Here is a 24736-nt window from a genome sequence, read left to right as displayed (position 1 = left end):
AAAGACCCATACTACTTTATCATAGACTCACAAAGGACTTATAGTTTTTATCAAAGATTCTCTGTAATTAGCATTATGCGATCAACTGTTAAACATGTAACTGTAATTAACTCAGAAGTCGGGGCACCAAGGACAAATATTCAGATTACAAAGTTATCTGCATGTCATTTCCTAAAATAACTTTTCAGATATTTTATCTGATCAATTAGTCTTCAAATTAATTAATTAATTTACTTTACCTCACGTTAGTCTCATTCCAAACGTCGTAAATTGTTGGTTATCTGCACGAATCCAGTCTTCACTATGAGTCATCCATACATCAATTGTCTTAGATAATTTATTTATTACTAAGTAATTCACAGGAATGCATAAACAGACAAACAAGGTAAATGTGGTTACAAGAAATGATAGGGGAATGTGCCCTAGTGGGCTAAACCGGCATGGCGGCTTGTTAGACAAAAGGGGAAGTGGGCGTCGACTAAGAAGTCACCACAGAGTGATAATTATAACAATTTAAATGCTAATCCTTTGCACATGAACGCTCACTCATTCGGGAACAATTGCAATCAATATACACCGGCTGGCTTCCGGGTTGGATGGCGCTGTGTTAAGAAGCAGTGCGGCTTGGTTGGGTTGTGTATCGGAGGACGCTTGACTTTCAACCTTCGTCTCTCCCGAGCCCGTACGGGAGTTGTAGCAATGAGACAAGATAGTAGCTACTAAAACAATTGGAAACTACGAAATTGGGGAGAAAAATTGGTAAAATTTAAAATAAAATAAAAAAGAAAGATGGAATCTAAAACAAAAATCCAGAAAATCACATTGTATGATTTTTAAGTAATTAATTTGCATTTTATTGCTTGACATAAGTATTTGATCACCTACCAACCAGTAAGAATTCCGGCTCTCACAGACCTGTTAGTTTTTGTTTAAGAAGCCCTCCTGTTCTCCACTCATTACCTGTATTAACTGCACCTGTTTGAACTCGTTACCTGTATAAAAGACACCTGTCCACACACTCAATCAAACAGACTCCAACCTCTCCACAATGGCCAAGACCAGAGAGCTGTGTAAGGACATCAGGGATAAAATTGTAGACCTGCACATGGCCCGGATGTGCTACAGGACAATAGGCAAGCAGCTTGGTGAGAAGGCAACAACTGTTGACGCAATTATTAGAAAATTGAAGAATTTCAAGATGACGGTCAATGCAAGATCTCACCTCGTGGGGCATCAATGATCATAAGGAAGGTGAGGGATCAGCCCAGAACTGTACGGCAGGACCTGGTCAATGACCCGAAGAGAGCTGGGACCACAGTCTCAAAGAAAACCATTAGTAACACACTACACCGTCATGGATTAAAATCCTGCAGCGCACGCAAGGTCCCTCTGCTCAAGCCTGCGTATGTCCAGGCCCGTCTGAAGTTTGCCAATGACCATCTGGATGATCCAGAGGAGGAATGGGAGAAGGTCATGTGGTCTGATGAGACAAAAATAGAGCTTTTTGGTCTAAACTCCACTCGCCGTGTTTGGAGGAAGAAGGATGAGTACAACCCCAAGAACACCATCCCAACCGTGAAGCATGGAGGTGGAAACATTCTTTGGGGATGCTTTTCTGCAAAGGGGACAGGATGACTGCACCGTATAGAGAGGAGGATGGATAGGGCCATGTATCGCAAGATCTTGGCCAACAACCTCCTTCCCTCAGTAAGAGCATTGAAGATGGGTCATGGGTCGTGGCTGGGTCTTCCAGCATGAAAGCAACCCGAAACACACAGCCAGGGCAACTAAGGAGTGGCTCCGTAAGAAGCATCTCAAGTTCCTGGAGTGGCCTAGCCAGTCTCCAGACCTGAACCCAATAGAAAATCTTTTGAGGGAGCTGAAAGTCCGTATTGCCCAGCGACAGCCCCGAAACCTGAAGGATCTGGAGAAGGTCTGTATGGAGGAGTGGGCCAAAATCCCTGCTGCAGTGTGTGCAAACCTGGTGAAGAACTACAGGAAACGTATGATCTCTGTAATTGCAAACAAAGGTTTCTGTACCAAATATTAAGTTATGCTTTTCTGATGTATCAAATACTTATGTCATGCAATAAAATGCAAATGAATTACTTAAAAATCATACAATGTGATTTTCTGGATTTTTGTTTTAGATTCCGTCTCTCACAGTTGAAGTGTACCTATGATAAAAATTACAGACCTCTACATGCTTTGTAAGTAGGGAAACCTGCAAAATCGGCAGTGTATCAAATACTTGTTCTCCCCACTGTATATGTTTACGCTCAGTGTGTCCTCTTGATTGCTGGTGAAAAGTTTGTTTCTGTTGGAGAGTTTCGTCCTCTCTCTCCCTCTCTGTCTTGGTTAGAGAGTAATTAATATCAAAGACTTGTTCTTATTCTGTCGGTATCGATAGTCTAAGAGTTTAACCATGTGGTATGGTTAAAAGATTCAGCAATGGTCTACAACCTTCGTCCTCTCCTAATGGAGAAAAACATGGTCTGGTGATAATTTCTCAAAGTTAGTTTCTCAAAGTTAGTTTATTCGGAAATACAGAAAAGGGTCTGTCCCAGGATGCCTGACCCTAACTGGGCTCAGTGGCGGTCCTCTGATTTAGTTCTCCAACTCCAATTCCCTTTTTGAGTTTTCCTTCATTAAACAGTCCAAAATCACATTGTAAAATTGTGTAAACAGTATCCTACTTTTTCTCACAGCCTCAGAGACCCATCTTATTTTACAGTGCCTTGCAAAAGTATTCGGCCCCCTTGAACTTTGCGACCTTTTGCCACATTTCAGGCTTCAAACATAAAGATATAAAACTGTATTTTTTTGTGAAGAATCAACAACAAGTGGGACACAATCATGAAGTGGAACGACATTTATTGGATATTTCAAACTTTTTTAACAAATCAAAAACTGAAAAATTGGGCGTGCAAAATTATTCAGCCCCCTTAAGTTAATACTTTATAGCACCACCTTTTGCTGCGATTACAGCTGTAAGTCGCTTGGGGTATGTTTCTATCAGTTTTGCACATCGAGAGACTGAAATTTTTTCCCATTCCTCCTTGCAAAACAGCTCGAGCTCAGTGAGGTTGGATGGAGAGCATTTGTGAACAGCAGTTTTCAGTTCTTTCCACAGATTCTCGATTGGATTCAGGTCTGGACTTTGACTTGGCCATTCTAACACCTGGATATGTTTATTTTTGAACCATTCCATTGTAGATTTTGCTTTATATTGTCTTGTTGGAAGACAAATCTCCGTCCCAGTCTCAGGTCTTTTGCAGACTCCATCAGGTTTTCTTCCAGAATGGTCCTGTATTTGGCTCCATCCATCTTCCCATCAATTTTAACCATCTTCCCTGTCCCTGCTGAAGAAAAGCAGGTCCAAACCATGATGCTGCCACCACCATGTTTGACAGTGGGGATGGTGTGTTCAGCTGTGTTGCTTTTACGCCAAACATAACGTTTTGCATTGTTGCCAAAAAGTTCAATTTTGGTTTCATCTGACCAGAGCACCTTCTTCCACATGTTTGGTGTGTCTCCCAGGTGGCTTGTGGCAAACTTTAAACGACACTTTTTATGGATATCTTTAAGAAATGGCTTTCTTCTTGCCACTCTTCCATAAAGGCCAGATTTGTGCAATATACGACTGATTGTTGTCCTATGGACAGAGTCTCCCACCTCAGCTGTAGATCTCTGCAGTTCATCCAGAGTGATCACGGGCCTCTTGGCTGCATCTCTGATCAGTCTTCTCCTTGTATGAGCTGAAAGTTTAGAGGGACGGCCAGGTCTTGGTAGATTTGCAGTGGTCTGATACTCCTTCCATTTCAATATGATCGCTTGCACAGTGCTCCTTGGGATGTTTAAAGCTTGGGAAATCTTTTTGTATCCAAACCCGGCTTTAAACTTCTTCACAACAGTATCTCGGACCTGCCTGGTGTGTTCCTTGTTCTTCATGATGCTCTCTGTGCTTTTAACGGACCTCTGAGACTATCACAGTGCAGGTGCATTTATACGGAGACTTGATTACACACAGGTGGATTGTATTTATCATCATTAGTCATTTAGGTCAACATTGGATCATTCAGAGATCCTCACTGAACTTCTGGAGAGAGTTTGCTGCACTGAAAGTAAAGGGGCTGAATAATTTTGCACGCCCAATTTTTCAGTTTTTGTTAAAAAAGTTAGAAATATCCAATAAATGTCGTTCCACTTCATGATTGTGTTCCACTTGTTGTTGATTCTTCACAAAAAAATACAGTTTTATATCTTTGTTTGAAGCCTGAAATGTGGCAAAAGGTCGCAAAGTTCAAGGGGGGCGAATACTTTCGCAAGGCACTGTATCTTACAGACTTAGACTTACGGAAACCCACCCTACTTCATCTCACGGAATTACAGAGGCCCATCCTACACTATCACACAGACTCACTGAGGCCCATCCTACACTATCGCACAGACTCACTGAGGCCCATCCTACTCTATCACACAGACTCACTGAGGCCCATCCTACTCTATCACACAGACTCACTGAGGCCCATCCTACACTATCACACAGACTCACTGAGGCCCATCCTACACTATCACACAGACTCACTGAGGCCCATCCTACACTATCACACAGACTCACTGAGGCCCATGCTACACTATCACACAGACTCACTGAGGCCCATCGTACACTATCACACAGACTCACTGAGGCCCATCTTACTCTATCACACAGACTCACTGAGGCCCATCCTACTCTATCACACAGACTCACTGAGGCCCATCCTACACTATCACACAGACTCACTGAGGCCCATCCTACACTATCACACAGACTCACTGAGGCCCATCCTACACTATCACACAGACTCACTGAGGCCCATCCTACTCTATCACACAGACGTTTCCAATGGTGGTTCTGTTTCTAACACTTCAGAAATGACTGACTGCTCTTTCTCTCCCTCGCACTAACCTTTCTTTCGCTCTTACTTTGTCACACACACACACACTTATCTCTCTCTCTTTTTCACAGTGTGATGAACATCAGGAAGTGTGTTTGGTGAGAGCAGATATTTCTCCCTCACATGCCCCTGATAAGAGCTGTTTAAATAGTTAACCATGGTATTACATCACTCTACTATTGGGAAAAATGGAAAGCATTCTAGTTTGCTGAGGATAAGTCGATATTCAATTAACCCAGGCAGACAGTCATGGTGACTGTTTATCAATAGCTCTTTTTTAACTGCACACCTCTGGCACACTTAATTACACTTCCCATTAATAGCATCAAACTAGTGAACAAACAAACAACCACAACATTGGGCTAAGTTAGGAAAGTAGCAAGAGAGAGAGAGGAGGATGACTCTCCCTGGTTAGAGGGGAGTCTGTCTGTTGGATTCACTTCTAATGCCATAAGGCATGTCTGACATGTCTTTACATTCGAGACAGAGGAGGACCTTGTGTTAGTGCGATGCAATGGTTATACATCCGCAACGTATCTGCCCTGTTATTGATGTCTATCTGGGGCACGTTGACCCTTGACCTCCTGGAATCATTCAACAGCCCAGTGTATGGAAGCCCCTTCCCCACCCCGGGTCAGAACAGACAAACAGTGCTTTCATACACACTGCCCCACCATGGCCCCCCAGCTGTCGCTGTGTTTACACCTTGTGAACGCTAAGCAGACATGTTCAAATGTCAGACTCAAGAGACCAAACAAGGGCTGATGAGACAGTTGAGTTACACAGAGACGGTTCTCCATGCTCTGATGCTGATGGTCACACTGATTCATCATGGATGTGTAGCGTTGACCATTTAGAACAGAGATTGTAATCTGGCTCTGATGAATTGAGATGTTAATCGGTGTACCATGTCAGTCAGATATAACCATGCCGTATTAACTTTACTCTACCTACGGTCATATATGCAATGTATTGTATGTCAGGGCGTGACAGAAATGTGAAAGTATTTTGCTAGTGATAGAACTATAGTGGAAACATGTTCTAAGTGCTCTTTGCAATGTCCTGCTTTTTTAATAGATGTCCATCATTCTGCAGTCTACCTTAGAGCTAGCCTGAGGTAACAGACTACACTGGTCCTCTCTGACTGCTCCCGTCTCTTATACTCACCTCTCTCCACCTCAACCTCTCTTTTGTCTGTCCGTCTGTCTCTATCTATCTCTTTCTCTCTCCCTCCATCTCTTTCTCTCTCTCTCTCTCTCTTTCTTTCTTTCGCTCTTTCTTTCTGTCTTTCTCTCTCTCTGTCTTTCTCACTCTTTCTTTCTTTCTCGCTCTGTCTTTCTCTCTCTGTTTCTCTCTCTCTCTCTCTCTCTCTCTTACAGGGATAGTACATGTCTCCCAGCCTGAGGCCAGACTAACTGGTCGACTACTACAGTATCTGAGAGGCACAGAGAAATGATGTGTGAAAGCACTAGCAGCTACACCACATTACATTACGGGTTTCATTTCAAACTAGGGTGTGGTGGAACTGCAGTAACCTCCCAGTGAAACTGGGATCTTGTACCAGAACTGTCTGTTATACCGACTCCCTGGTCTCGCCCTGGCCCTGCCTTTGTCTGCCACTCCATTGTGTGAATGCCAGTGAGCACGTTGGCTATTATCACCCAACCTAGACAGTGGGAATATCTCCCTGACTTTGTTCACAGACACAGGGAATATACAGGTTTAATACTGCTCATAGAATCAATCCAGATGTATGGTTAGATCAGGGTGTCACGGAGGTGTGCTGAGTCGTAGCTGTGCTGAGAAGGGTTCACGATTTCCCTCGCCATACAAATGCAGTACATATTCAAATCTCTGTGGTTCACAAAAACCGTCCATCCCTCCAAATAGGAATTGATCTGCGAGTGTTTGTTTGTTGGGCTTAAAGATTATTCTCAGACGGGTAATCCTTTGGAGCAGTCTTTAATCAAAGACATAAGCCCACAATGCTCTTTAGCTGAGGCTCAATTGGAATTCTCCCCGCCTATCCTCCTCCGTGTTGACCCTTATAAGTGAGTTGTGCCTCTCTCTCGCTGTCTGTCCTCTGCTAAGTTTGCTCTCGGGGTTAACATGTTTTCCTCTTAGCCGGGCTTGAGCCAGCCCCCTTTTCTTTCCTCCGATGTGGGGGTGAGCTTTCCTGGGACAAAGGGAGGAATATATAATGAATAGAAAGAGAGGGGGTGGGAGTGACAGAATGACAGCGGGTGTGTGTGTGTGTGTGTGTGTGTGTGTGTGAGAGTGAGAGTGAGAAAGAGAGAGAGAGAAGGAGGGAATTGATATAGAGCACTTGACTAGTGTTTGTCACAGGGAGCAACATTACAGCCAAGCCCAGAGATGTGGGGAGAGGAGGAAAGTGGGAGAAACAAGCTTTTCATCTCCCCATAAAAGAGTGGATTACTAACTCATTACAGGCTGTCTGTAGGATGTGGGATACATGAGGTATTCTGTAGTTAGAGAGTTTGAGAAGCGGCACTCGGCTCGGTCTAACCGCCTCTAACTCCCCCCTCTCCCCTGGTGCTGCAGCACATGGTACGTTCCGTTTAAAAGGGTGCATGTCATCTCTCTATGCGCTGGGTCCTCTCGCAGAGCAGCTGCTCACAGCACATTCTCCTCGGCAGGAACACTCACTTTCCCTAAACCGCCTGCTGTGTTTGATCTTTCTCTCTCTCCGTCTCTCTTTCTCTCTCTGTCGCACTCACTTTCTTTCTTTGGCAAAACACTCATAGTCATACACAGAAACAGTCTACTGGTTGGGGACAGGAGGATACTGACTGTGCAGTAACAGGTAGACACAGCATCTCTCTCCTGGCTGAACAGAGGGGAGAGAAGAGGAACTGGCTGCTGGCATCTTTATGTGTGAAGTAAACTGTGAGGGAAGAGGAGGAGGACAAAAAGGAGAAGAAGAGGGGGAGAGGGTCTCAGTCTCTTCATCCCCCAATGCTCCACTTGACACCATGCTGCTCTGTGTGGGTTTGGTCCTCAGGGGAAAATCCTTAAAATGATGGAAGACAACAAGCAGCTGGCTCAGAGGATCGATGGGGCCATCCAGTCTGCCAGTCAGGAGGTGACCAACCTGCGCTCAGAGCTGTCGGCCACCAGCCGTAGACTGGCAGAGCTGGGGGCCAGCAGCCCCCCCTCGCCCCTGGAGAACAACCACCAGCATCACCAGCACAACCACCATGATCATGACAGCCTCCGCTACCAGGGTGAGTTACACTCTGTGTGTGTGTGTGTGTGTGTGTGTGTGTGTGTGTGTGTGTGCGTGTGTGCGCGCGAGTACATATACCCGTGACTGATTTTAAAACGAGTGTTGGAAGTATTTGGGGTAACTCACAACTGGGCGTCTAGATGACTAATCTCATTCTGCTGTTCCTCCGCTAACCTATTTGTTCGCTGGATAACGCACAGCAGCCTGATAGGGTTAGGGAAGTAGGAGAATGGAACGAGGGCAAGTCTTCTCCTGTGCTTTCCCAGGCAGAGGTGGAGTCTCTGTGGGTTTCTCTGAGGCAACGCTCCCCCTGGCTCCGGCTCCGTTGTTGGCTCTTTCTCTCTGTCTGTGTGAGCCAGTTGCTACCAGACGCTCTGGCATGAGTCTTGCGCCACAGCACACTGCCATGAAGGGGAGAGGTGTGAGAGCAGTGAGCACATGGTTGATCAGGGTGATCTGGACAGTCGTACTCATGTTGCTTCATTCATGTCATAACATGCACTAGGCGGTGTCTCTTAAAGTTTGCTCATAGATGTAGTGGAGCCTAAAGGATATAAGTGTGGGGGTGTTTCAGAGCCTGTGAGTTCGCTGAGCTGTGTGTGATGGGATTCATGACAGTAGTATGTAGTGGTTTGTGAGTCTGCTACTGCCTTATCTTATTTATAGTTCCACTGAGAGCGGGGCAATTGTGGATGTCAGCTACAGTACCAGTCAAAAGTTTGGACACACCTACTCATTCAAGGGTTTTTCTGAATTTTTTTAACTATCTTCTACATTGTAGAATAACAGTGATGACATCAAAACTATGAAATAACACTTGGAAACATGTAGTAATCAAAACAGTGTTAAACAAAATTCTTCAAAGTAGCCACCCTTTGCCATGATGACAGCTTTGCACACTCCTGGCATTCTCTCAACCAGCTTCACCTGGAATGGTTTTTGAGCTGTCTGTTACTTGAACTCTGTGAAGCATTTATTTGGACTGCAATCTGAGGTGCAGTTAATTGCCAATTTCCGAGGCTGGTAACTCTAATGAACTTATCCTCTGCAGCAGAGGTGACTCTGGGTCTTCCTTTCCTGTGGCGGTCCTCATGAGAGGCAGTTTCATCATAGCGCTTGATGGTTTTTGTGACCGCACTTAAATAAACTTTAAAAGTTCTTGAAATTTTCCAGATTGACTGACCTTCATGTCTTAAAGTAATGATGGACTGTCGTTTCTCTTTGCTTATTTGAGCTGTTCTTGCCATAATATGGACTTGGTCTTTTACCAAATAAGGTTATCTTCTGTATACCATCCTACCTTGTCACCACACAACTGATTGGCTCAAACGCGTTAAGAAAGAAATTCCACAAATTAACTTTTAACAAGGCACACCTGTTAAATAAAATGTATTCCAGGTGACTACCTCATGAAGCTGGTTGAGAGAATGCCAAGAGTGTGCAAAGCTGTCATCAAGGCAACGGGTGGCTACTTTGAAGAATCTCAAACATTTGTTATTAATTTTTTTTGAGTAGGTGTGTTCAAACTTTTGACAGGTACTGTATGTCAATGCCAGGTTTGCAAGTAGGGATGTCTCGGTTGGTGTAGGCTGTGTGTTTGTCAGGTGACATCAGAGAGGAAGGGACTGACACTCCTTCCTCGTCACCTCAGGCTGTTGTTCGGTTTCCGACTGAGCTTAGATATGCCAGGGAGGGGAACAGGAGATATTGAGCTGGTGGCTCTGTGATGCATCGTAGGTGGCTCTGTGATGCGTCGTAGGTGGCTCTGTGATGCGTCGTAGGTGGCTCTGTCTTTCTAATGGTTCTCTCTGTGTGTTGGGCGGATGGTGTTGAGCAGAGCAGCAGGTGATCTCAGCTGCAGATGGTTGGCCCGTAGGGTTTAAAGCACAGCACGGAGTCGACTGGTCAGTGTGAAATATCTACCAGGTCCCCCAAGCTTGCTCTGCTTGCTTGGTTTCAAACTCTCTGTTTGAACAGGTGCCATTAGCATTTTAGCATTCCCACACTAAGTGGATTCTATCTGAGGGCCACTACAGTACACTGGGACTGTGGGAGACTTCCCTTCCCTTCCCTTCCCTTCCCCTCCCCTCCCCTCCCCTCCCCTCCCCTCCCCTCCCCTCCCCTCCCCTCCCCTCCCCTCCCTCCTTTGCAGTCATGCAGTGTTAACAGGGAGCCTTAGTTCTGCATTCTCACATTCCTCTGCATCAGGGCAGTGGTGTCATGCTTCCTGTTCCCTGGCAGGGCGGGCGGCAGGGCAGCCAGTCAGGTGACTGGAGTTATGTGAGGCTGATTAGGCAAAACCGAAACAGATACACACGTACCTCTCGCCCCACTGCATCTTGGGAAAGGAACTCGGTTAAATACTCTCACCCTGGAAGGAGAGGGGCCCACAAAGCTGAACACTTATACTATCTTTGTTTAAGGACATCTTACAAGATGAGGCTTAAGATTGTTCATGTGTTAGACTTAGATTTCTCAGATTTCTCCTCTTAGTCAAATTTCACCACTCCGTCAGAGGAGTTATCTGATAAATCAGCTACAGCACTCAGTGGATTAAGAGATGATGAGTTCGTGAGGTGTTTCCTTCTCCATGTCTGGGTATTTTAGTCTGTTTGTTAGTCCTGCCCTGAGCCGGATCAAGGCTAGCGAACAGACACGACTTGTTAGTATGCACGGGCTGACTCGTGTAAATATATTCTACTGTGCAGAAATGCCAGGAATTTTTACTGAGTTTCACCTCTGTGGGACCTCTAACATCACTGACAGATGTCCAGTAAGGCTATAAAACTAGAGCTCAATCTGCTTCCTTGCTCTTGGAATGCCCTTCTAAAACCAACCACTGGCTGGCATTGACACAAGATTAAATCACCACTCACCAGCCATGATGCCCTGTGACAAAGACTAGTTCCCTAACTTTGAACCCCCTTAGAAGTAGGTCCAAGGTGGCAGCCCACTGGGCACACACTGGTTGAATCGTTTCAATGAAATAACGTTGAACCAACGTGGAGTAGACGTTGAATTGACATCGGTGCCCAGAGGGAGCAAAGCCAGTGTGTTCGTGATCTGACTCGTAGTGAATTTGCATAAATAAATAAGCCTATGTGAGAATCGGCCTGTTTTGTGCTGGTGTGTTGCACTTTGTACCACCCCTGGTAATACAGGAGTATCTATCTACAGTAGGAGGCTGCATCCACTGTGCTGCTGAATGTAACAAATGACCTGCCTATTCCAGGTGCTGATACTAATGTATTCATCATGGGGGTGATGACCCCTCGGCACGATTGGCCACTATACTTAATCCATCACTTGGATGTCTGTAATCTGTTTAGCATTCCTAAACGATGCTGATGTTCCAGCGACAAATCAAATGCATTACGGTCACCCCTAATACGTGTCTGACTGGGGGGGGGGGGACATTTCTGTCCTCTAAAATCAATGCACTGTAAGCCTGTTCCAATATATGTAGTTGTGGCTGTCTGATCATCAGCATCCTGCAGACACTGGGTGAGCGTGCACTCATCACAGACTCTTGAGAATCTGCCAAATTCGGCTCCATAAAGCGCCTGAGACGCAGCCGTAAAGAAGGCAGCCTTCAGGTAGTCAGAGAGACAATTCTGTTCCAACAGGGGGAGAACACAACTGACTTATAACATTGGATTGTGCTGAATACGAGGGGAAATAGCTGTAATATGGGCTGTATGTTACACCTGCCACATGGGGTGTTGGTCATGGTCAAGGTTGGAGTGAGGGATTGGGGATTTACCTTTGAGTTTGAAGAATTATTCAGGTTTTAATCTGATCTGAGACAGTTCTTCGTGGGCCTGAGAAATGGTCCGAATTTTAGTGTTAAGGTTCAATTGTAGCATTAGTGATGTAGTTGGAATGAAGGACAAGCTATACTCTCTGCACCCTACTGAAGCATGGAGAGGATTGTGGACTTTTACCGGCTGAAAGACCCCTTTCGATAGTGCACATACTGTAGTCAGTTTGAAAGGGAATAACCTCCAACACTTCTTAATACAAAGTAATTTCTACTCAACTTCTCTCTGCAGATGAGAGAAGTGAAACCATGTTAGTTTATGCTGCCTACAGAGCCCTGTGAGGAAGACTAGTTCTCACCATCTGGCCTGAGTTTGGTAGAGGCTCCAGCTCTCTCATTACCTCATGGTGCTCTGGAGCAGTAGAACTAAAGGCTGGGAACAGAGCTGCAGAACTGCAGGGGAAAGCCCCACCTCCTCACCCCCTCTCCCCCGTCTCTCCTGGGACCACCCGCCTTCCTGTTCCCTCTCCACAGAGAAAGTATGCCCTGTGCTGAGCCAGAACCTCCCTCTCCTCCCCCACCCTCCTCACTCCCTGCCTGGCCTCCCCCAGCCACGCCCTGTCTGTGGCCAATGCAGCGTGAGAGGAACTGTGTCCAAACAATAGCCCGAGGCAAGGCTGGCCTCTCTGTCTCTTTCTCCCTCTCTTTCTCTCTTTCTCTTTTTCCCTCTCTCTCTCTACCCCCTCCCTCCCCCCCCCCCCTCTCTCTCTCTCTCTCTCCAGAGGAAAGGCTAATCATCCCTTCAGCTCACAGAGAGCTCCAGGGGCTCCAGCTCCACTGCTAGCCCAGCCCCCAGGCACTGAGGCAGTGAGGCATCACCTCACTGGGGAAGAATGGGAGCTGGACCCCTATGATGTTGGCCATGGCCTTGTGTGATGAGAGATAGACACCTGCAGATCGAATATCTATTTTCTTATTATTTCTTATACAGTAAAACCTTACTCAGGGTTTGATGAATTGGGAATTGAGGACATTAGATTTTGCTGCAATACTTTAATTGAACTTCGGATTTCATGTATAGAATACAAGTCTGCAAAATCAATTGCACATATGCAGTTTAGTGTGTCTCTTGACTAGACTAGTATGATTTGTGTTTACATTGTCAACCGTTGTTCTACAGTGCCTGGTAGTGGCTTGTAATACATAATGACTCTATTGTTGTCTGTCTGTTCCCTCTGTTAATAAGGCTAGGCCTGGTAATGAGTCCATTGAGACAGAGCCAGGCACGTCGCAGACAGACAGGCCTGTATCAGTGTGAACAGTAGTACATGCAAACTGATGGAGTGATGATGAACAGAGATGTTCCATCCCGACTACAAGATGTTTAGGTGTTTTTGAGGAGGAAGCCGGCTGGGTGCAGGTTCCTGTTTATGTTCAGGTAGGGAAAGTCAAGAAATGCGAGATGGGGATTACAGTGCCTTGCAAAAGTATTCATCCCCCTTGGCATTTTTCCTATTTTGTTGCATTACATCCTGTAATTTAAATATATTTTAATTTGGATTTCATGTGATGGACATAGACAAAATAGTTCAAATTGATGAAGTGAAGTGAAATGAAAAAAATTACTTCTTTTTTTTTTAAATGGAAAAGTGGTGCGTGCATATGTATTCACCCCCTTTGCATGAAGCCCCTAAATAAGATCTGGTGCAACCAATTACCTTCAGAAGTCACATAAATAGTTAAATACAGCCCACCTGTGTGCAATCTAAGTGTCACATGATCTCAGTATATATACACCTGTTCCCGAAAGGCCCCAAAGTCCGCAACACCACTAAACAAGGGGCACCACCAAGCAAGTGGTACCATGAAGACCAATGAGCTCTCCAACAGGTCAGGGACAAAGTTGTGGAGAAGTACAGATCAGTGTTGGGTTATAAAAAAATATCAGAAACTTTGAACATCCCACTAAGCACCATTTAAATCCATTATAATTTTTTTTAAAGAATATGGCACCACAACAAGAGAGGGCCGCCCACCAAAACTCACAGACCAGGTAAGGAGGGCATTCATCAGAGAAGCAACAAAGAGACCAAAGAAAACCCTGAAGGAGCTGCAAAGCTCCACAACGGAGATTGGAGCATCTGTCTATAGGACCACTTTAACCGTACATTCCACAGAGCTGGGCTTTACGGAAGAGTGGCCAGAAAAAAAGCCATTGCTTAAAGAAAAAAATAAGCAAACACGTTTGGTGTTCGCCAACAGGTGTGTGGGAGACTCCCCAAACATATGTAAGAATATACTCTGGTCTGATAAGACTAAAATTGAGCTTTTTGGCCATCAAGGAAAATGCTATGTCTGGCACAAACTCAACACCTCTCATCACCCCGAGAATACCATCCCCACAGTGAAGCGTGGTAGCAGCATCATGCTGTGGGGATGTTTTTCATCGGCAGGGACTGGGGAACTGGTCAGAATTGAAGGAATGATGGATGGTGATAAATACAGTGAAATTCTTGAGGGGAACCTATTTCAGTCTTCCAGAGATTTGAGACTGGGACGGAGGTTCACCTTCCAGCAGAACACTGACAGTGGCTAGATGTGCCAAGCTTTTAGAGACATACCCCAAGATACTTGCAGCTGTAAATGCTGCAAAAGGTGGCTCTACAAAGTATTGACTTTGGGGGTGGTGAATAGTTATGCACGCTCAAGTTTTCACATTTCTACCTCTAGGGCTCTGCCTGGTCTGCCGGGTGAGGGGCCACACTTCTCACTCTGGGGTCCTGCCTGCCCTTCCTTGTGAGGGGCCATACTTCTCCCTTTGTGGCCCTGCCTGGTGAGGGGCCACACCTGACGCTGCAGCTGGTGATGGTAGCTCTTCTCTTCAGCTGGACAGCAGATGGCCTCGGTGGCATTGCCAGGCAGCCAATGACATCAACTGCTTCTTAATTGAGCCGACTGAGTCTGAGGATGGCAGCGGAGCAGAACCAAGAGTGAGGAGACACACTGAGCCAAGCTGATACTTTCACATGTTGGAAGTGAGCGAAAGTCAATTCAAGGAGAAACTAAGAATGTTTTTGAACCATACAATTAACTATTTGATACTGTAGATTCCTTCCCATTATAATTCCCTGCCGTTGTGATGATATTGTTGATATGGTTTATTTCTAGTAAATTCATTTAATTCATGAAAGACCATGTTTTATTTGTTTTCCACTCTTCTCTAATTCTATTCCGTTTCCCACATGAGTTAGATGAATAGTTAAGACATGGTTCAATGGGGACTTCCTGGGTCTGTTGTGGTCATGGCTGGGTCACGACTGTCTGTCTGAGGATGCCCTTTATTAGCTGGGACTAGGATTGAGCTGGGACAGCTGCTGCTGTTGCAGCATGGGAAGATTCCTCCGTTCTCCCCCTCTTCAGATCCCTCCCTCTCTTCAGTTCCCCTCACTTGGCCCCCTCATCATAACATTATCAGCAGTGACACACTGCATAGTTCCTTTCCCGCCATAGATGACGATGGGGGGAGAAAGGAGCTTTGCTACAGGAAATGAGGCAATAAGCATCCTTCGTGTCCTTTCTGTCTTGGTGGGAACCTGGGGTTTATTACACCCCATATTCCAGAGCGGAGGGTTCGTTTTATGTATTGGGTGAAATAATGCTTCCTGTTCCGGTTTATGCAATCTGCAGCAAATGTGTATCTGGAGAGGATCAGGAGGTGGGTCCAGGAAGGGGGTAGCTATCTCACTGAGGATGGGTCGGCCCTGTTACTGTGTGATTGTGAAATGTGGGAGACGCTCCTTTAACTAGGGGGACCCAAGGCTGGTTCAGGGGCGGATGCAGGTGCCTGCCTTGGCCTATGCGTGACTTAACACTGATGAGATGAGAGCAGACAGATTGAGTGTGTTCCTCTGTGGGGGTGGTAAAGAGAGGGGGGGGCATCTCTCAAGGAACTGGCGCTTCGCTAATGATATGGACAGGACAGGCCTATGTCCAGGGGCAAGTGGACCGTGATGATACAAACCACTCTGGGATTCTGCTGTGTTAGACATATTAGACAGAGTGGGAGCAGAAGGCAGGGACAAGGAGGCAAAGAAATGTTTAACAGCGAAGTCCAGTCCAGTGCACTCCCTTGAGTGTGTGTAGCGTGGCCATGTGGTGGAACTCTCCCTCTCTCCCTCCCTCTCTGCCTACCTCCCCCTCTCCCCTTCTTTCTCCTCCTCTCCACGAGAGGCCCAGATAATGATCCCATGTTTAAGAATCCAGCTCCCCTTTCTCCCCCCTGTCTCCCCCCTGTCTCCCCCTCACCAGCTCCACACATCTAACCCTCCGTTTTCACCTTAAATCATCCACATCTTTGTTGAGTCCAGACTTCAAATGGCTGTAACTTGGTGAGAGTTTGGGTGGAAGGATCGGGCATGCAGGCGCTGCTCTGAACAGTCTCTCAGCTCCTCCTATTAAAATGCCTCATTGCTTTGGCAGAGGAGCTTTTTATTGCTGCTGGTACATATTGTTGCCTTGGCTACAGTATAAATCCCTTCTCCAATGAGCAGTGACTTACTGCATGCGCAGGAAAATGAGTTTGAGGAAGTGCAGAGGCTTGAGCCTCCTTGTATCCAGGGGACACAATGCGTGGCATTCCAACCATAGCACCGCCTGGAGTTTGCTGAATGGCATTGGCACTTGGACGGGTGCTATTGTCGTATGACACAAAAATAGAGGTGAGTTTGGCCTTTGAAAGAACAATGCAGAAAATAACTCATACCTACTTGTAAACGATGGTGGTGGATCTTTGATGTTATGGGGCTATTTTGCTTCCACTTGTCCCCGGGGGCTTGTTAAGGTCGATGGCATCATGAACTTTACCAAGTACTGGGACATTTTAGCCCAAAATTGGGTAGCCTCTGCCAGGAAGCTGAAACTTGGCCACAGTTGGATCTTCCAGCAAGACAATAACCCCAAGCACACATCAAAATCCACAAAGAAATGGTTAATTGATCACAAAATCAAGATTTTGCAACTGCCATCTCAGTCTCCCGACTTGAACCCCATTGAAAACCTGTGGTTTGAATTGAAGAGGGCAGACCATAAGTGCAGACGAAGGATATCAAGGATCTGGAAAGATTATGTATTGAGGAATGGTCTAAGATCCCTCCCAATGTGTTCTCCAATCTCATTAAACATTTTTGAAAAAGGCATATTTTGAAAACAGGGGTGCCAATCATTTTGACCCCTATATTTTTGTACTTGTTTAACAAAATATATTTTTCTGAGCTTTTGTATTAGTATAAAAGAATAACAATGTCATTTTTTTGTTTGTTGCATACAATATAGTATTTGTATTCTTTATTTTATACAGTCATTTCTGCTCATCTTTATCAAGGGTGCCAATCATTCCAGACCCCACTGTATATGCAACAAAACCATTTCCAATTCACACGTGTATTAATACACACTTGACATGTGTGAAATAGGACAAATATAAGCACCCACCAAATAATTATTATTACACACACACACACACACACCAGACCCGACTGTGTTCAATTTCAAGTATAGCCCGAGGGCTGAATCGTGACTTGAAAAATGCTCAGCGTAACTCAAACCTTCACAACAATCCTCCGTTGACATCGATTCATGATTTATAAGAAAGTTGGAGTTAGCCACGCATACATCAAGTCCAGGTGTCAGGCTAAGTGCATGCTGGTTTGCACTGCAGCCTTACTGTCATTCACAGAAAATTTGGTTAGATTTGTTTTACCGAAATGAATGCCCGCGGAGTCGTGTTGGGCACTTCTAATTGACCTCCCATAGAGTCCTTCGAGATGCCTACTCTCCTCCCAGACTACAGCAGACAGTGGTGATGTTTTAAACACTGCGCCCCACTGCTCACTGCGCCAGTCTGTTCCCAATACCCCTGTACCGAATCAAGTAGAAGTTTGGAGGAATCAATTTGAGTAACTTTATAGGACAACAACCATGATTTAATGATTCTGATACTGTGTGCACCTTGAACGTTTGAGGCATTTTTTTTTTGTCGTGCTCTCTTTTCCATCACTTGAAATGTGAAAATCTTTTGACACGTCGTTATTGCAGGAGTCTCTTCCTCCTTTTCAGTTATTTTTGTCTGCCGCTGAAAAGTGTTAGCAGGTTTCCCCGTTTTTTTATTTTTTTATTTTTTAAAGCTGAGGAGGCTCTACACAAATATTTACCTGGACCCCAATTACCCTGACATTATGACGGCACATGAGACACACACACACGACCACACAACCACACACACAGTTTATCTTCTCTGAGGCCTATGTTCCTGTATGTCTGTAAATGGAATGTGTTTATTCTGTCTGTCTGTCTGCCTCCTCAAACCAGATGTGTTTACTGACTATTACCCCAGGAGGTTGAAACATGAACTATTTGGAAGACAAAGTGTAGACAGTTGTGGTCAAGGACTCGTGAGCTAACTAATCCTTGTCAGGTCGTTACATCCCATCCCTATCCTCTCCCACTAATGTTACTACACTCCAATTGTGTAAATACACTCCGACTTCAGGCAGTTGAGATGGCCTACTGACATCCAAATCAGACTATCCCCTTTAATATCAACACTAACCATCCCTAAACTCCAATTCCTACCCTAAATACAGACTTCCTGCTCTTTATTCTACTGTAACGCCCAGCCAGACATACCCAGCCCTCAGTCTCAGAGACGGTGCTTAGTTCCCATTCTAAACCCTCCCACTCCATCCCTCTCCCATTATTATTCCGGGGGCCCGCCCTCTACTGTTGCCCATATTGGCCTTCTCAAAGTCAGGCTCATAACAGCTCCTTAGAGGACAGATTCTAGTGGGTAGAATCTTTCATTCTGGCAACCGAACAATGAATTCCATTCAGCATGGCTGTTCCAACTGGTGGATGTGTGGTTTCGGGGGGGATTCAGACTGAAGGGTTTCCCACAAACCCCTCTAATTAACCACGACCAGAGACTCAGCTGCTCGCTCCGTCCAGAAATGTGCTCCCCAAACCAGAAATGCTTCTGTTCCGTCCAGCCTGCTCTGTGAAACCATTCCATATTTCCACAGGCGGGCAAATGTGCACTGTACCAGAGAGAGAGCTGATGGGAATGAATCTTGAAATTGGTCTATTTCCCCCAAATTACATGGTGAAAGTTGGGCCATCAAAGCCTGTGAATGCTGAGGAGAGATGGAAGATGCTGTCTGTCTGTCTGCCTCTCTGTCTTGAGGAGGGAGATAAATTCTTCCATGGTTATTCCATGGTGTGTGAGCTGAGACAGACGTGATTACTTTTCCTTTATAAGGTTAATGTGTGCCCCAGGGCCAGAGCATGCCGGCTCAATCGTCCACATGAGAGGAGAGGAGTGTGGGTAATTTACTGTGCATGGCTGGTGGCTCAGTGAGGCAATCTGGAGAGAGGAGACGGGAGAAGGGAACCACACTCCATGGTCTCACTGCTCCTAATGGACCAACAGGCTGGGGTTGGGGGAAGGAAGAGAGGGATTGATTTTTTTAGAGCAGTCCATAAAGCATGGTACCGCAGTACTGTTATAACAATGGCAAACACAGGCATCATTAGGCTGTTATTAGGGCCGAGGGGGTGGTCTGAGAGGTGGGGGGGGGGGGGAGAGATGTCAGGACCGGGGGTAATTTACAGGTGGGATAAAAACACACCTGCAGTCGCAAGGCAAGGTCTTTCCCTGGCTAGAGTGCTCTGTTTCTACCCAGTTAGCTGCAAGAGCTGGGGGAGCATGCATGTATGTGTGTTTGTGTCTTCTTAGTTTGGTCGCACACACACGGAACAATATGACCCACATTAGCTGAATTCCCTTGGTGACAGCCTGAGATGTGTTTTCAACCCTGTTCTCCCAGAGAGAATGTCATTTTCAAAGGGTGTGAAGAGAGAGAGAGAGAGAGAGAGAGAGAGAGAGAGAGAGAGAGAGAGAGAGAGAGAGAGAGAGAGAGAGAGAGAGATCACACTGTAACAAGAGGGAAGTGGATAGCAGCACCTCTCATGGGTGAGGTAACAGGTTATAGTATTGAGTCTCACAGCATATGGAGGATGGGAACATTTTTAATGAATCAGAAATTGTGTTCTGTCTCCTGATTGACACTATTTGACTGAACCCCCCCCCCCCCCTCCCCCGCAATACCACAGTTATCCCCTGGTAGGTCAGTGGTTAATGATCTGACTGCAGAGCTGAAGCTTGCAGGTTCAGCCCCACATATTCTTTAACCATGTTTCTATAGAAAAACGCTAAAAGAGAGGATGTCTTTATTTCTTCAGATTTATAAAATCAGAAATGGAATAAGTGTAGATAATAAAACATTGTGTAAAAATGGAATATGTTCAACTTAAAAAAAATAAAATACATACCCAATATAATTCCTCTTTTGAAGTTCTTGATATGGTCCTCCTGTCTTATTTTTCATGATCTGAAAAGCAAAAGTGAACCTAGATCAGTACTCATAGTCTATATATGGGCCTAGGGGTACGCAGCATATAAAGAGTATGATGGTGAATAACCAAGTTACCAGTATTTCCCTGTGTTAGTTAAGGCTAAAAAGGAAGCATGGAATTCCTGATCGACCGTACTGCCATGGCTATATACTGAAAAAATAAGATGTAAGAGAGCTTCCCTGCTGGTACAGAGGATAAAAGACCTGACTTAGGAACCAAGCATTGCAGGTTCAAACCCCAAGTTTGCAGATTGTCAGCATATGAGGTGTAAAAAAAAATATGGTTGTGTGTGTATTATTAATTATCATTCAATTAAAATGGCATGTGTCTTTCTATCACCTTCAAATGCGAAGTGTCATTGAACCTGGAGAGAAACGTAGTGGGGATGTATTCCAATCTGCTTTCTGATGCTTTAAGGAGCTACACATTTGCATGCGGAGAATGTTGTGGTAATATTAGGTGAAACTTCAACATAACATTTTTTGAAATGTTTAACCTGAAACGAATGAACGCTATGATCGTGATCAAAACGGACTTGTGGAACATTGTGCAACATTGTGGGAATGTTCTGTGCAACCTATGCGAATATCACAAGAATATTCTTGCAACAACACAGACAACACCCATAACCTAATTAAATGTCCTGGGAACCTTTTAAAGAACTTAGGCCAGGTGTTCTGTCAGCATTCTTACAACATTGTAGGAATGTCCTGTGTAACCTAACTTAAACATTGTATGAATGTCATCAAAACTGAGCTTATTTTGTGTTTTGGGAACCTATCTCTCATAATGTACCCAGACTTTCCCCACAACCTAAATAAATGTTCTGGGAACCTTTTAAAGAACTCAGGAAGGCTGTTCTGTCAACATTCTTGCAACATCAAAGGAATGTTTTCTGCACCCTGATACAGACATTCTCTGAATGTCAGCACAACTGGACCGTTTTAGTGTCTCTTGTCATATCCCAACAACATTACCACAGCCTAAAGAAACATCCTGGGAACCTTTTGAAGAACAGACGAGATATACAAACATTCTATAATGATCAGCACGACTGGACAGTTTTTGTGATACGAGAACATTTGCCAGGACCTAATGAATGTTCTAGGGACTTTCACAGAGCCAATTTTGGTTTGCTGGGGAGTGTTGACCTTTTCAGAAAGTCAATGAGAGCCCAATCAGGTTTATGCTAGTTTCACTATGTTCCCATACTGCCTGGTTGGCCTTTATGAATAAATAAAGTTCAAGTACCTGCATTGAACAGTGGTGCAGCAGTAGATGAAGTCATTATCAGCCTAGATGATCAGGTTTGTAATCATTTCAGTGAACGTGCTGTACGGTATTGTATAATGAAGCATGTACGGTTTGGGGCATGTGGTTCTTTACCCATCAGACTTGGTTGGTGTGATCAGTTTCCCCTCCGAGAGTAAAGATAGCTGCTCTTTCTGCACCCCGTGTGTTTACATTTCAATTACTGTCTCATTGGCGTCTGACAAGCCAACACATTTTTTTACCAATCTATCTAACTGGCCTCTCCCATTCCCAACCCATTTCTTAATCCAATCCAGAGGGGGAATTCCTGGATCCTGTTGTGGAATCAAACATCTCTCCACAATAATTATATACACATGTCAAGGAGGTTTTATGATCCAGAGGTTTTGTAAAGTGTTTTTGGAAGTGGGAATGTGGGAATTTAGTTTCCCGCCAAGTGTGTCGTCTGTCCTATGCAGATGCAGTGTTTAGACAGCTTGAGGAAGGCCATACACACATTCCATTAGTGTGTGACGCTCGTTCAGTTCATAGTGAGCAGTCCAGCATTTGGAGTGTTATCTTCTTCGTCGACGTGACATTAGTGTTAAGCCTTTGTCGACGTGTCATTAGTGTTAAGCTTTTGTCGACGTGACATTAGTGTTAAGCTTTCGTTGACGTGACATTAGTGTTAAGCCTTTGTTGACGTGACATTAGTGTTAAGACTTCGTCGTTGATGTGACATTAGTGTTAAGCCTTCGTTGACGTGTCATTAGTGTTAAGCCTTCGTTGACGTGACATTAGTGTTAAGCCTTCGTTGACGTGTCATTAGTGTTAAGCCTTCGTTGACGTGTCATTAGTGTTAAGCCTTTGTCGAAGTGACATTAGTGTTAAGCCTTTGTCGACGTGACATTAGTGTTAAGCCTTCGTTGACGAGTCATTAGTGTTAAGCCTTCGTCGACGTGACATTAGTGTTAAGCCTTCGTTGACGTGACATTAGTGTTAAGCCTTTGTCGACATGTCATTAGTGTTAAGCCTTTGTCGACGTGACATTAGTGTTAGCCTTTGTCGACGTGACATTAGTGTTAAGCCTTCGTTGACGTGACATTAGTGTTAAGCCTTTGTCGACGTGACATTAGTGTTAAGCCTTCGTTGACGAGTCATTAGTGTTAAGCCTTTGTCGCGTGACATTAGTGTTAAGCCTTTGTCGCGTGACATTAGTGTTAAGCCTTTGTCGACGTGACATTAGTGTTAAGCCTTCGTTGACGTGACATTAGTGTTAAGCCTTCGTCGACGTGACATTAGTGTTAAGCCTTCGTTGACGTGACATTAGTGTTAAGCCTTTGTCGACATGTCATTAGTGTTAAGCCTTCGTCGACGTGACATTAGTGTTAAGCCTTCGTTGACGTGACATTAGTGTTAAGCCTTTGTCGACATGTCATTAGTGTTAAGCCTTCGTCGACGTGACATTAGTGTTAAGCCTTCGTTGACGAGTCATTAGTGTTAAGCCTTTGTCGACGTGACATTAGTGTTAAGCCTTTGTCGACGTGACATTAGTGTTAAGCCTTTGTCGACATGTCATTAGTGTTAAGCTTTTGGATGTGTTTGGATGTTTCTTTGTGGAGTTGTAATGGTGGTTGTTTTAGTGGCTTTGACATTGGTGGGTTTGTCAGTGTGTGCCATTTGCTTTGTGACGGTGCTAGTTATGCCTCTTGAGTCTTCACTGTGGAAGTGGCATTCAAGTACTTTGTTTCTTTCACCAGAAGTTGGCTGGCTCAGTCACATTTTAAATTCTCTGTGTGTTCTCTTGCAAACTTGTGTTTCTTTATTTTCCATTTCTTTGTTCGTGTTGTCCAGAACTTTAAAACAACAGCCTTGTCCAAAGTTGATTTATTATCCTTTACAAGCGCAGATGGTATTTGTTGTATTTGATGGGAAAATATACTTGGCTGTGGCCTGCTTTTCCGGCACTATTGGGGAGAGGGATGGAGAGAGAGAAAGAGCGAGAGATACATCATTCTTTTTTTTATGTAGGTAATGGACTGTTCAATGACAGAGCAGCCCTGATGCAGTTTAGGGCGGGGCATTCTCTGTAGATGACCATGCAGAATACCAAACAAAAAGACAATTAAGATTAGAAGAATTCTCCAATTCTAGTAGCACGATTTCTCTCTGGAATATGTCTTAATTGACACGGTCAAGGAAGAGAACCTTCAAGCCCATTCAGAAGAGAACCGTCATGCCCATTCAGAAGAGAACCGTCATGCCCATTCAGAAGAGAACCGTCATGCCCATTCAGAAGAGAACCGTCATGCCCATTCAGAAGAGAACCGCCATGCCCATTCAGAAGAGAACCGTCATGCCCATTCAGAAGAGAACCGTCATGCCCATTCAGAAGAGAACCGCCATGCCCATTCAGAAGAGAACCGCCATGCCCATTCAGAAGAGAACCGTCATGCCCATTCAGAAGAGAACCGTCATGCCCATTCAGAAGAGAACCGCCATGCCCAGTCAGAAGAGAACCGCCATGCCCATTCAGAAGAGAACCGCCATGCCCATTCAGAAGAGAGCCGTCATGCATCTTTCATCAGCTGGTGATGTATAGCTTATATTGCCTGTTTTCTCGAGAGTCTTTGTGCTAGTGGGGGTGTTTGGGAGGATGTAGGTTTGCATGTGTGTGTGTTTGTGTGAATTATGCAGCCCTGGAGCCTTCAGTGCTAATGTGATGAGCAGTGCAGCAGCCGAGGGACGAGTGCTTCACCATTGTGCGAGACAAGTAATGAGTGTATGGTAATATGCATCCAGACTTTAATTGGGCGAAATGAGCGGGCTGAAGAGGCTACTCCATCATGATGTGGATGAGTAGAGAGGCAGGTGACAGAGAGTGGAGAAAGAGCTAATAGGTTTCCTTTCATCCCTCTGCGGCTCCTGTCTGTCCATATGTCTCTAGCAGGCAGCTGCGTGAAGCCACTGGAACGTTATTGCCTCAGTTGTCGACTTGAGATTGATAATGAAAGGCCCGTTCTGATAATGAAAGGCCCGTTCTGATAATGAAAGGCCCGTTCTGAAGAA

The 24736-nt window shown here is 45.0% G+C and overlaps 1 protein-coding gene across 2 annotated transcripts in view; it reads left to right on the top strand.

Moving 5' to 3' along the window:
- Window positions 1-24736, top strand: part of kaznb (kazrin, periplakin interacting protein b) — a 164208-nt gene that overhangs the window by 69450 nt on the left and 70022 nt on the right. For both annotated transcript variants that reach the window (XM_036983293.2, XM_036983298.2), the window contains exon 3: window positions 7963-8185. In XM_036983293.2, the coding sequence (XP_036839188.1) occupies window positions 7963-8185 (223 nt within the window). The remainder of the gene's footprint in view (window positions 1-7962; window positions 8186-24736) is intronic.

The sequence above is a fragment of the Oncorhynchus mykiss genome, chromosome 7 (assembly GCF_057628025.1).
Source record: "Oncorhynchus mykiss isolate SJ-2025 chromosome 7, ASM5762802v1, whole genome shotgun sequence".
Classification (NCBI taxonomy): domain Eukaryota; kingdom Metazoa; phylum Chordata; class Actinopteri; order Salmoniformes; family Salmonidae; genus Oncorhynchus; species Oncorhynchus mykiss.
This window is presented reverse-complemented; position numbering and strand designations above follow the sequence as displayed.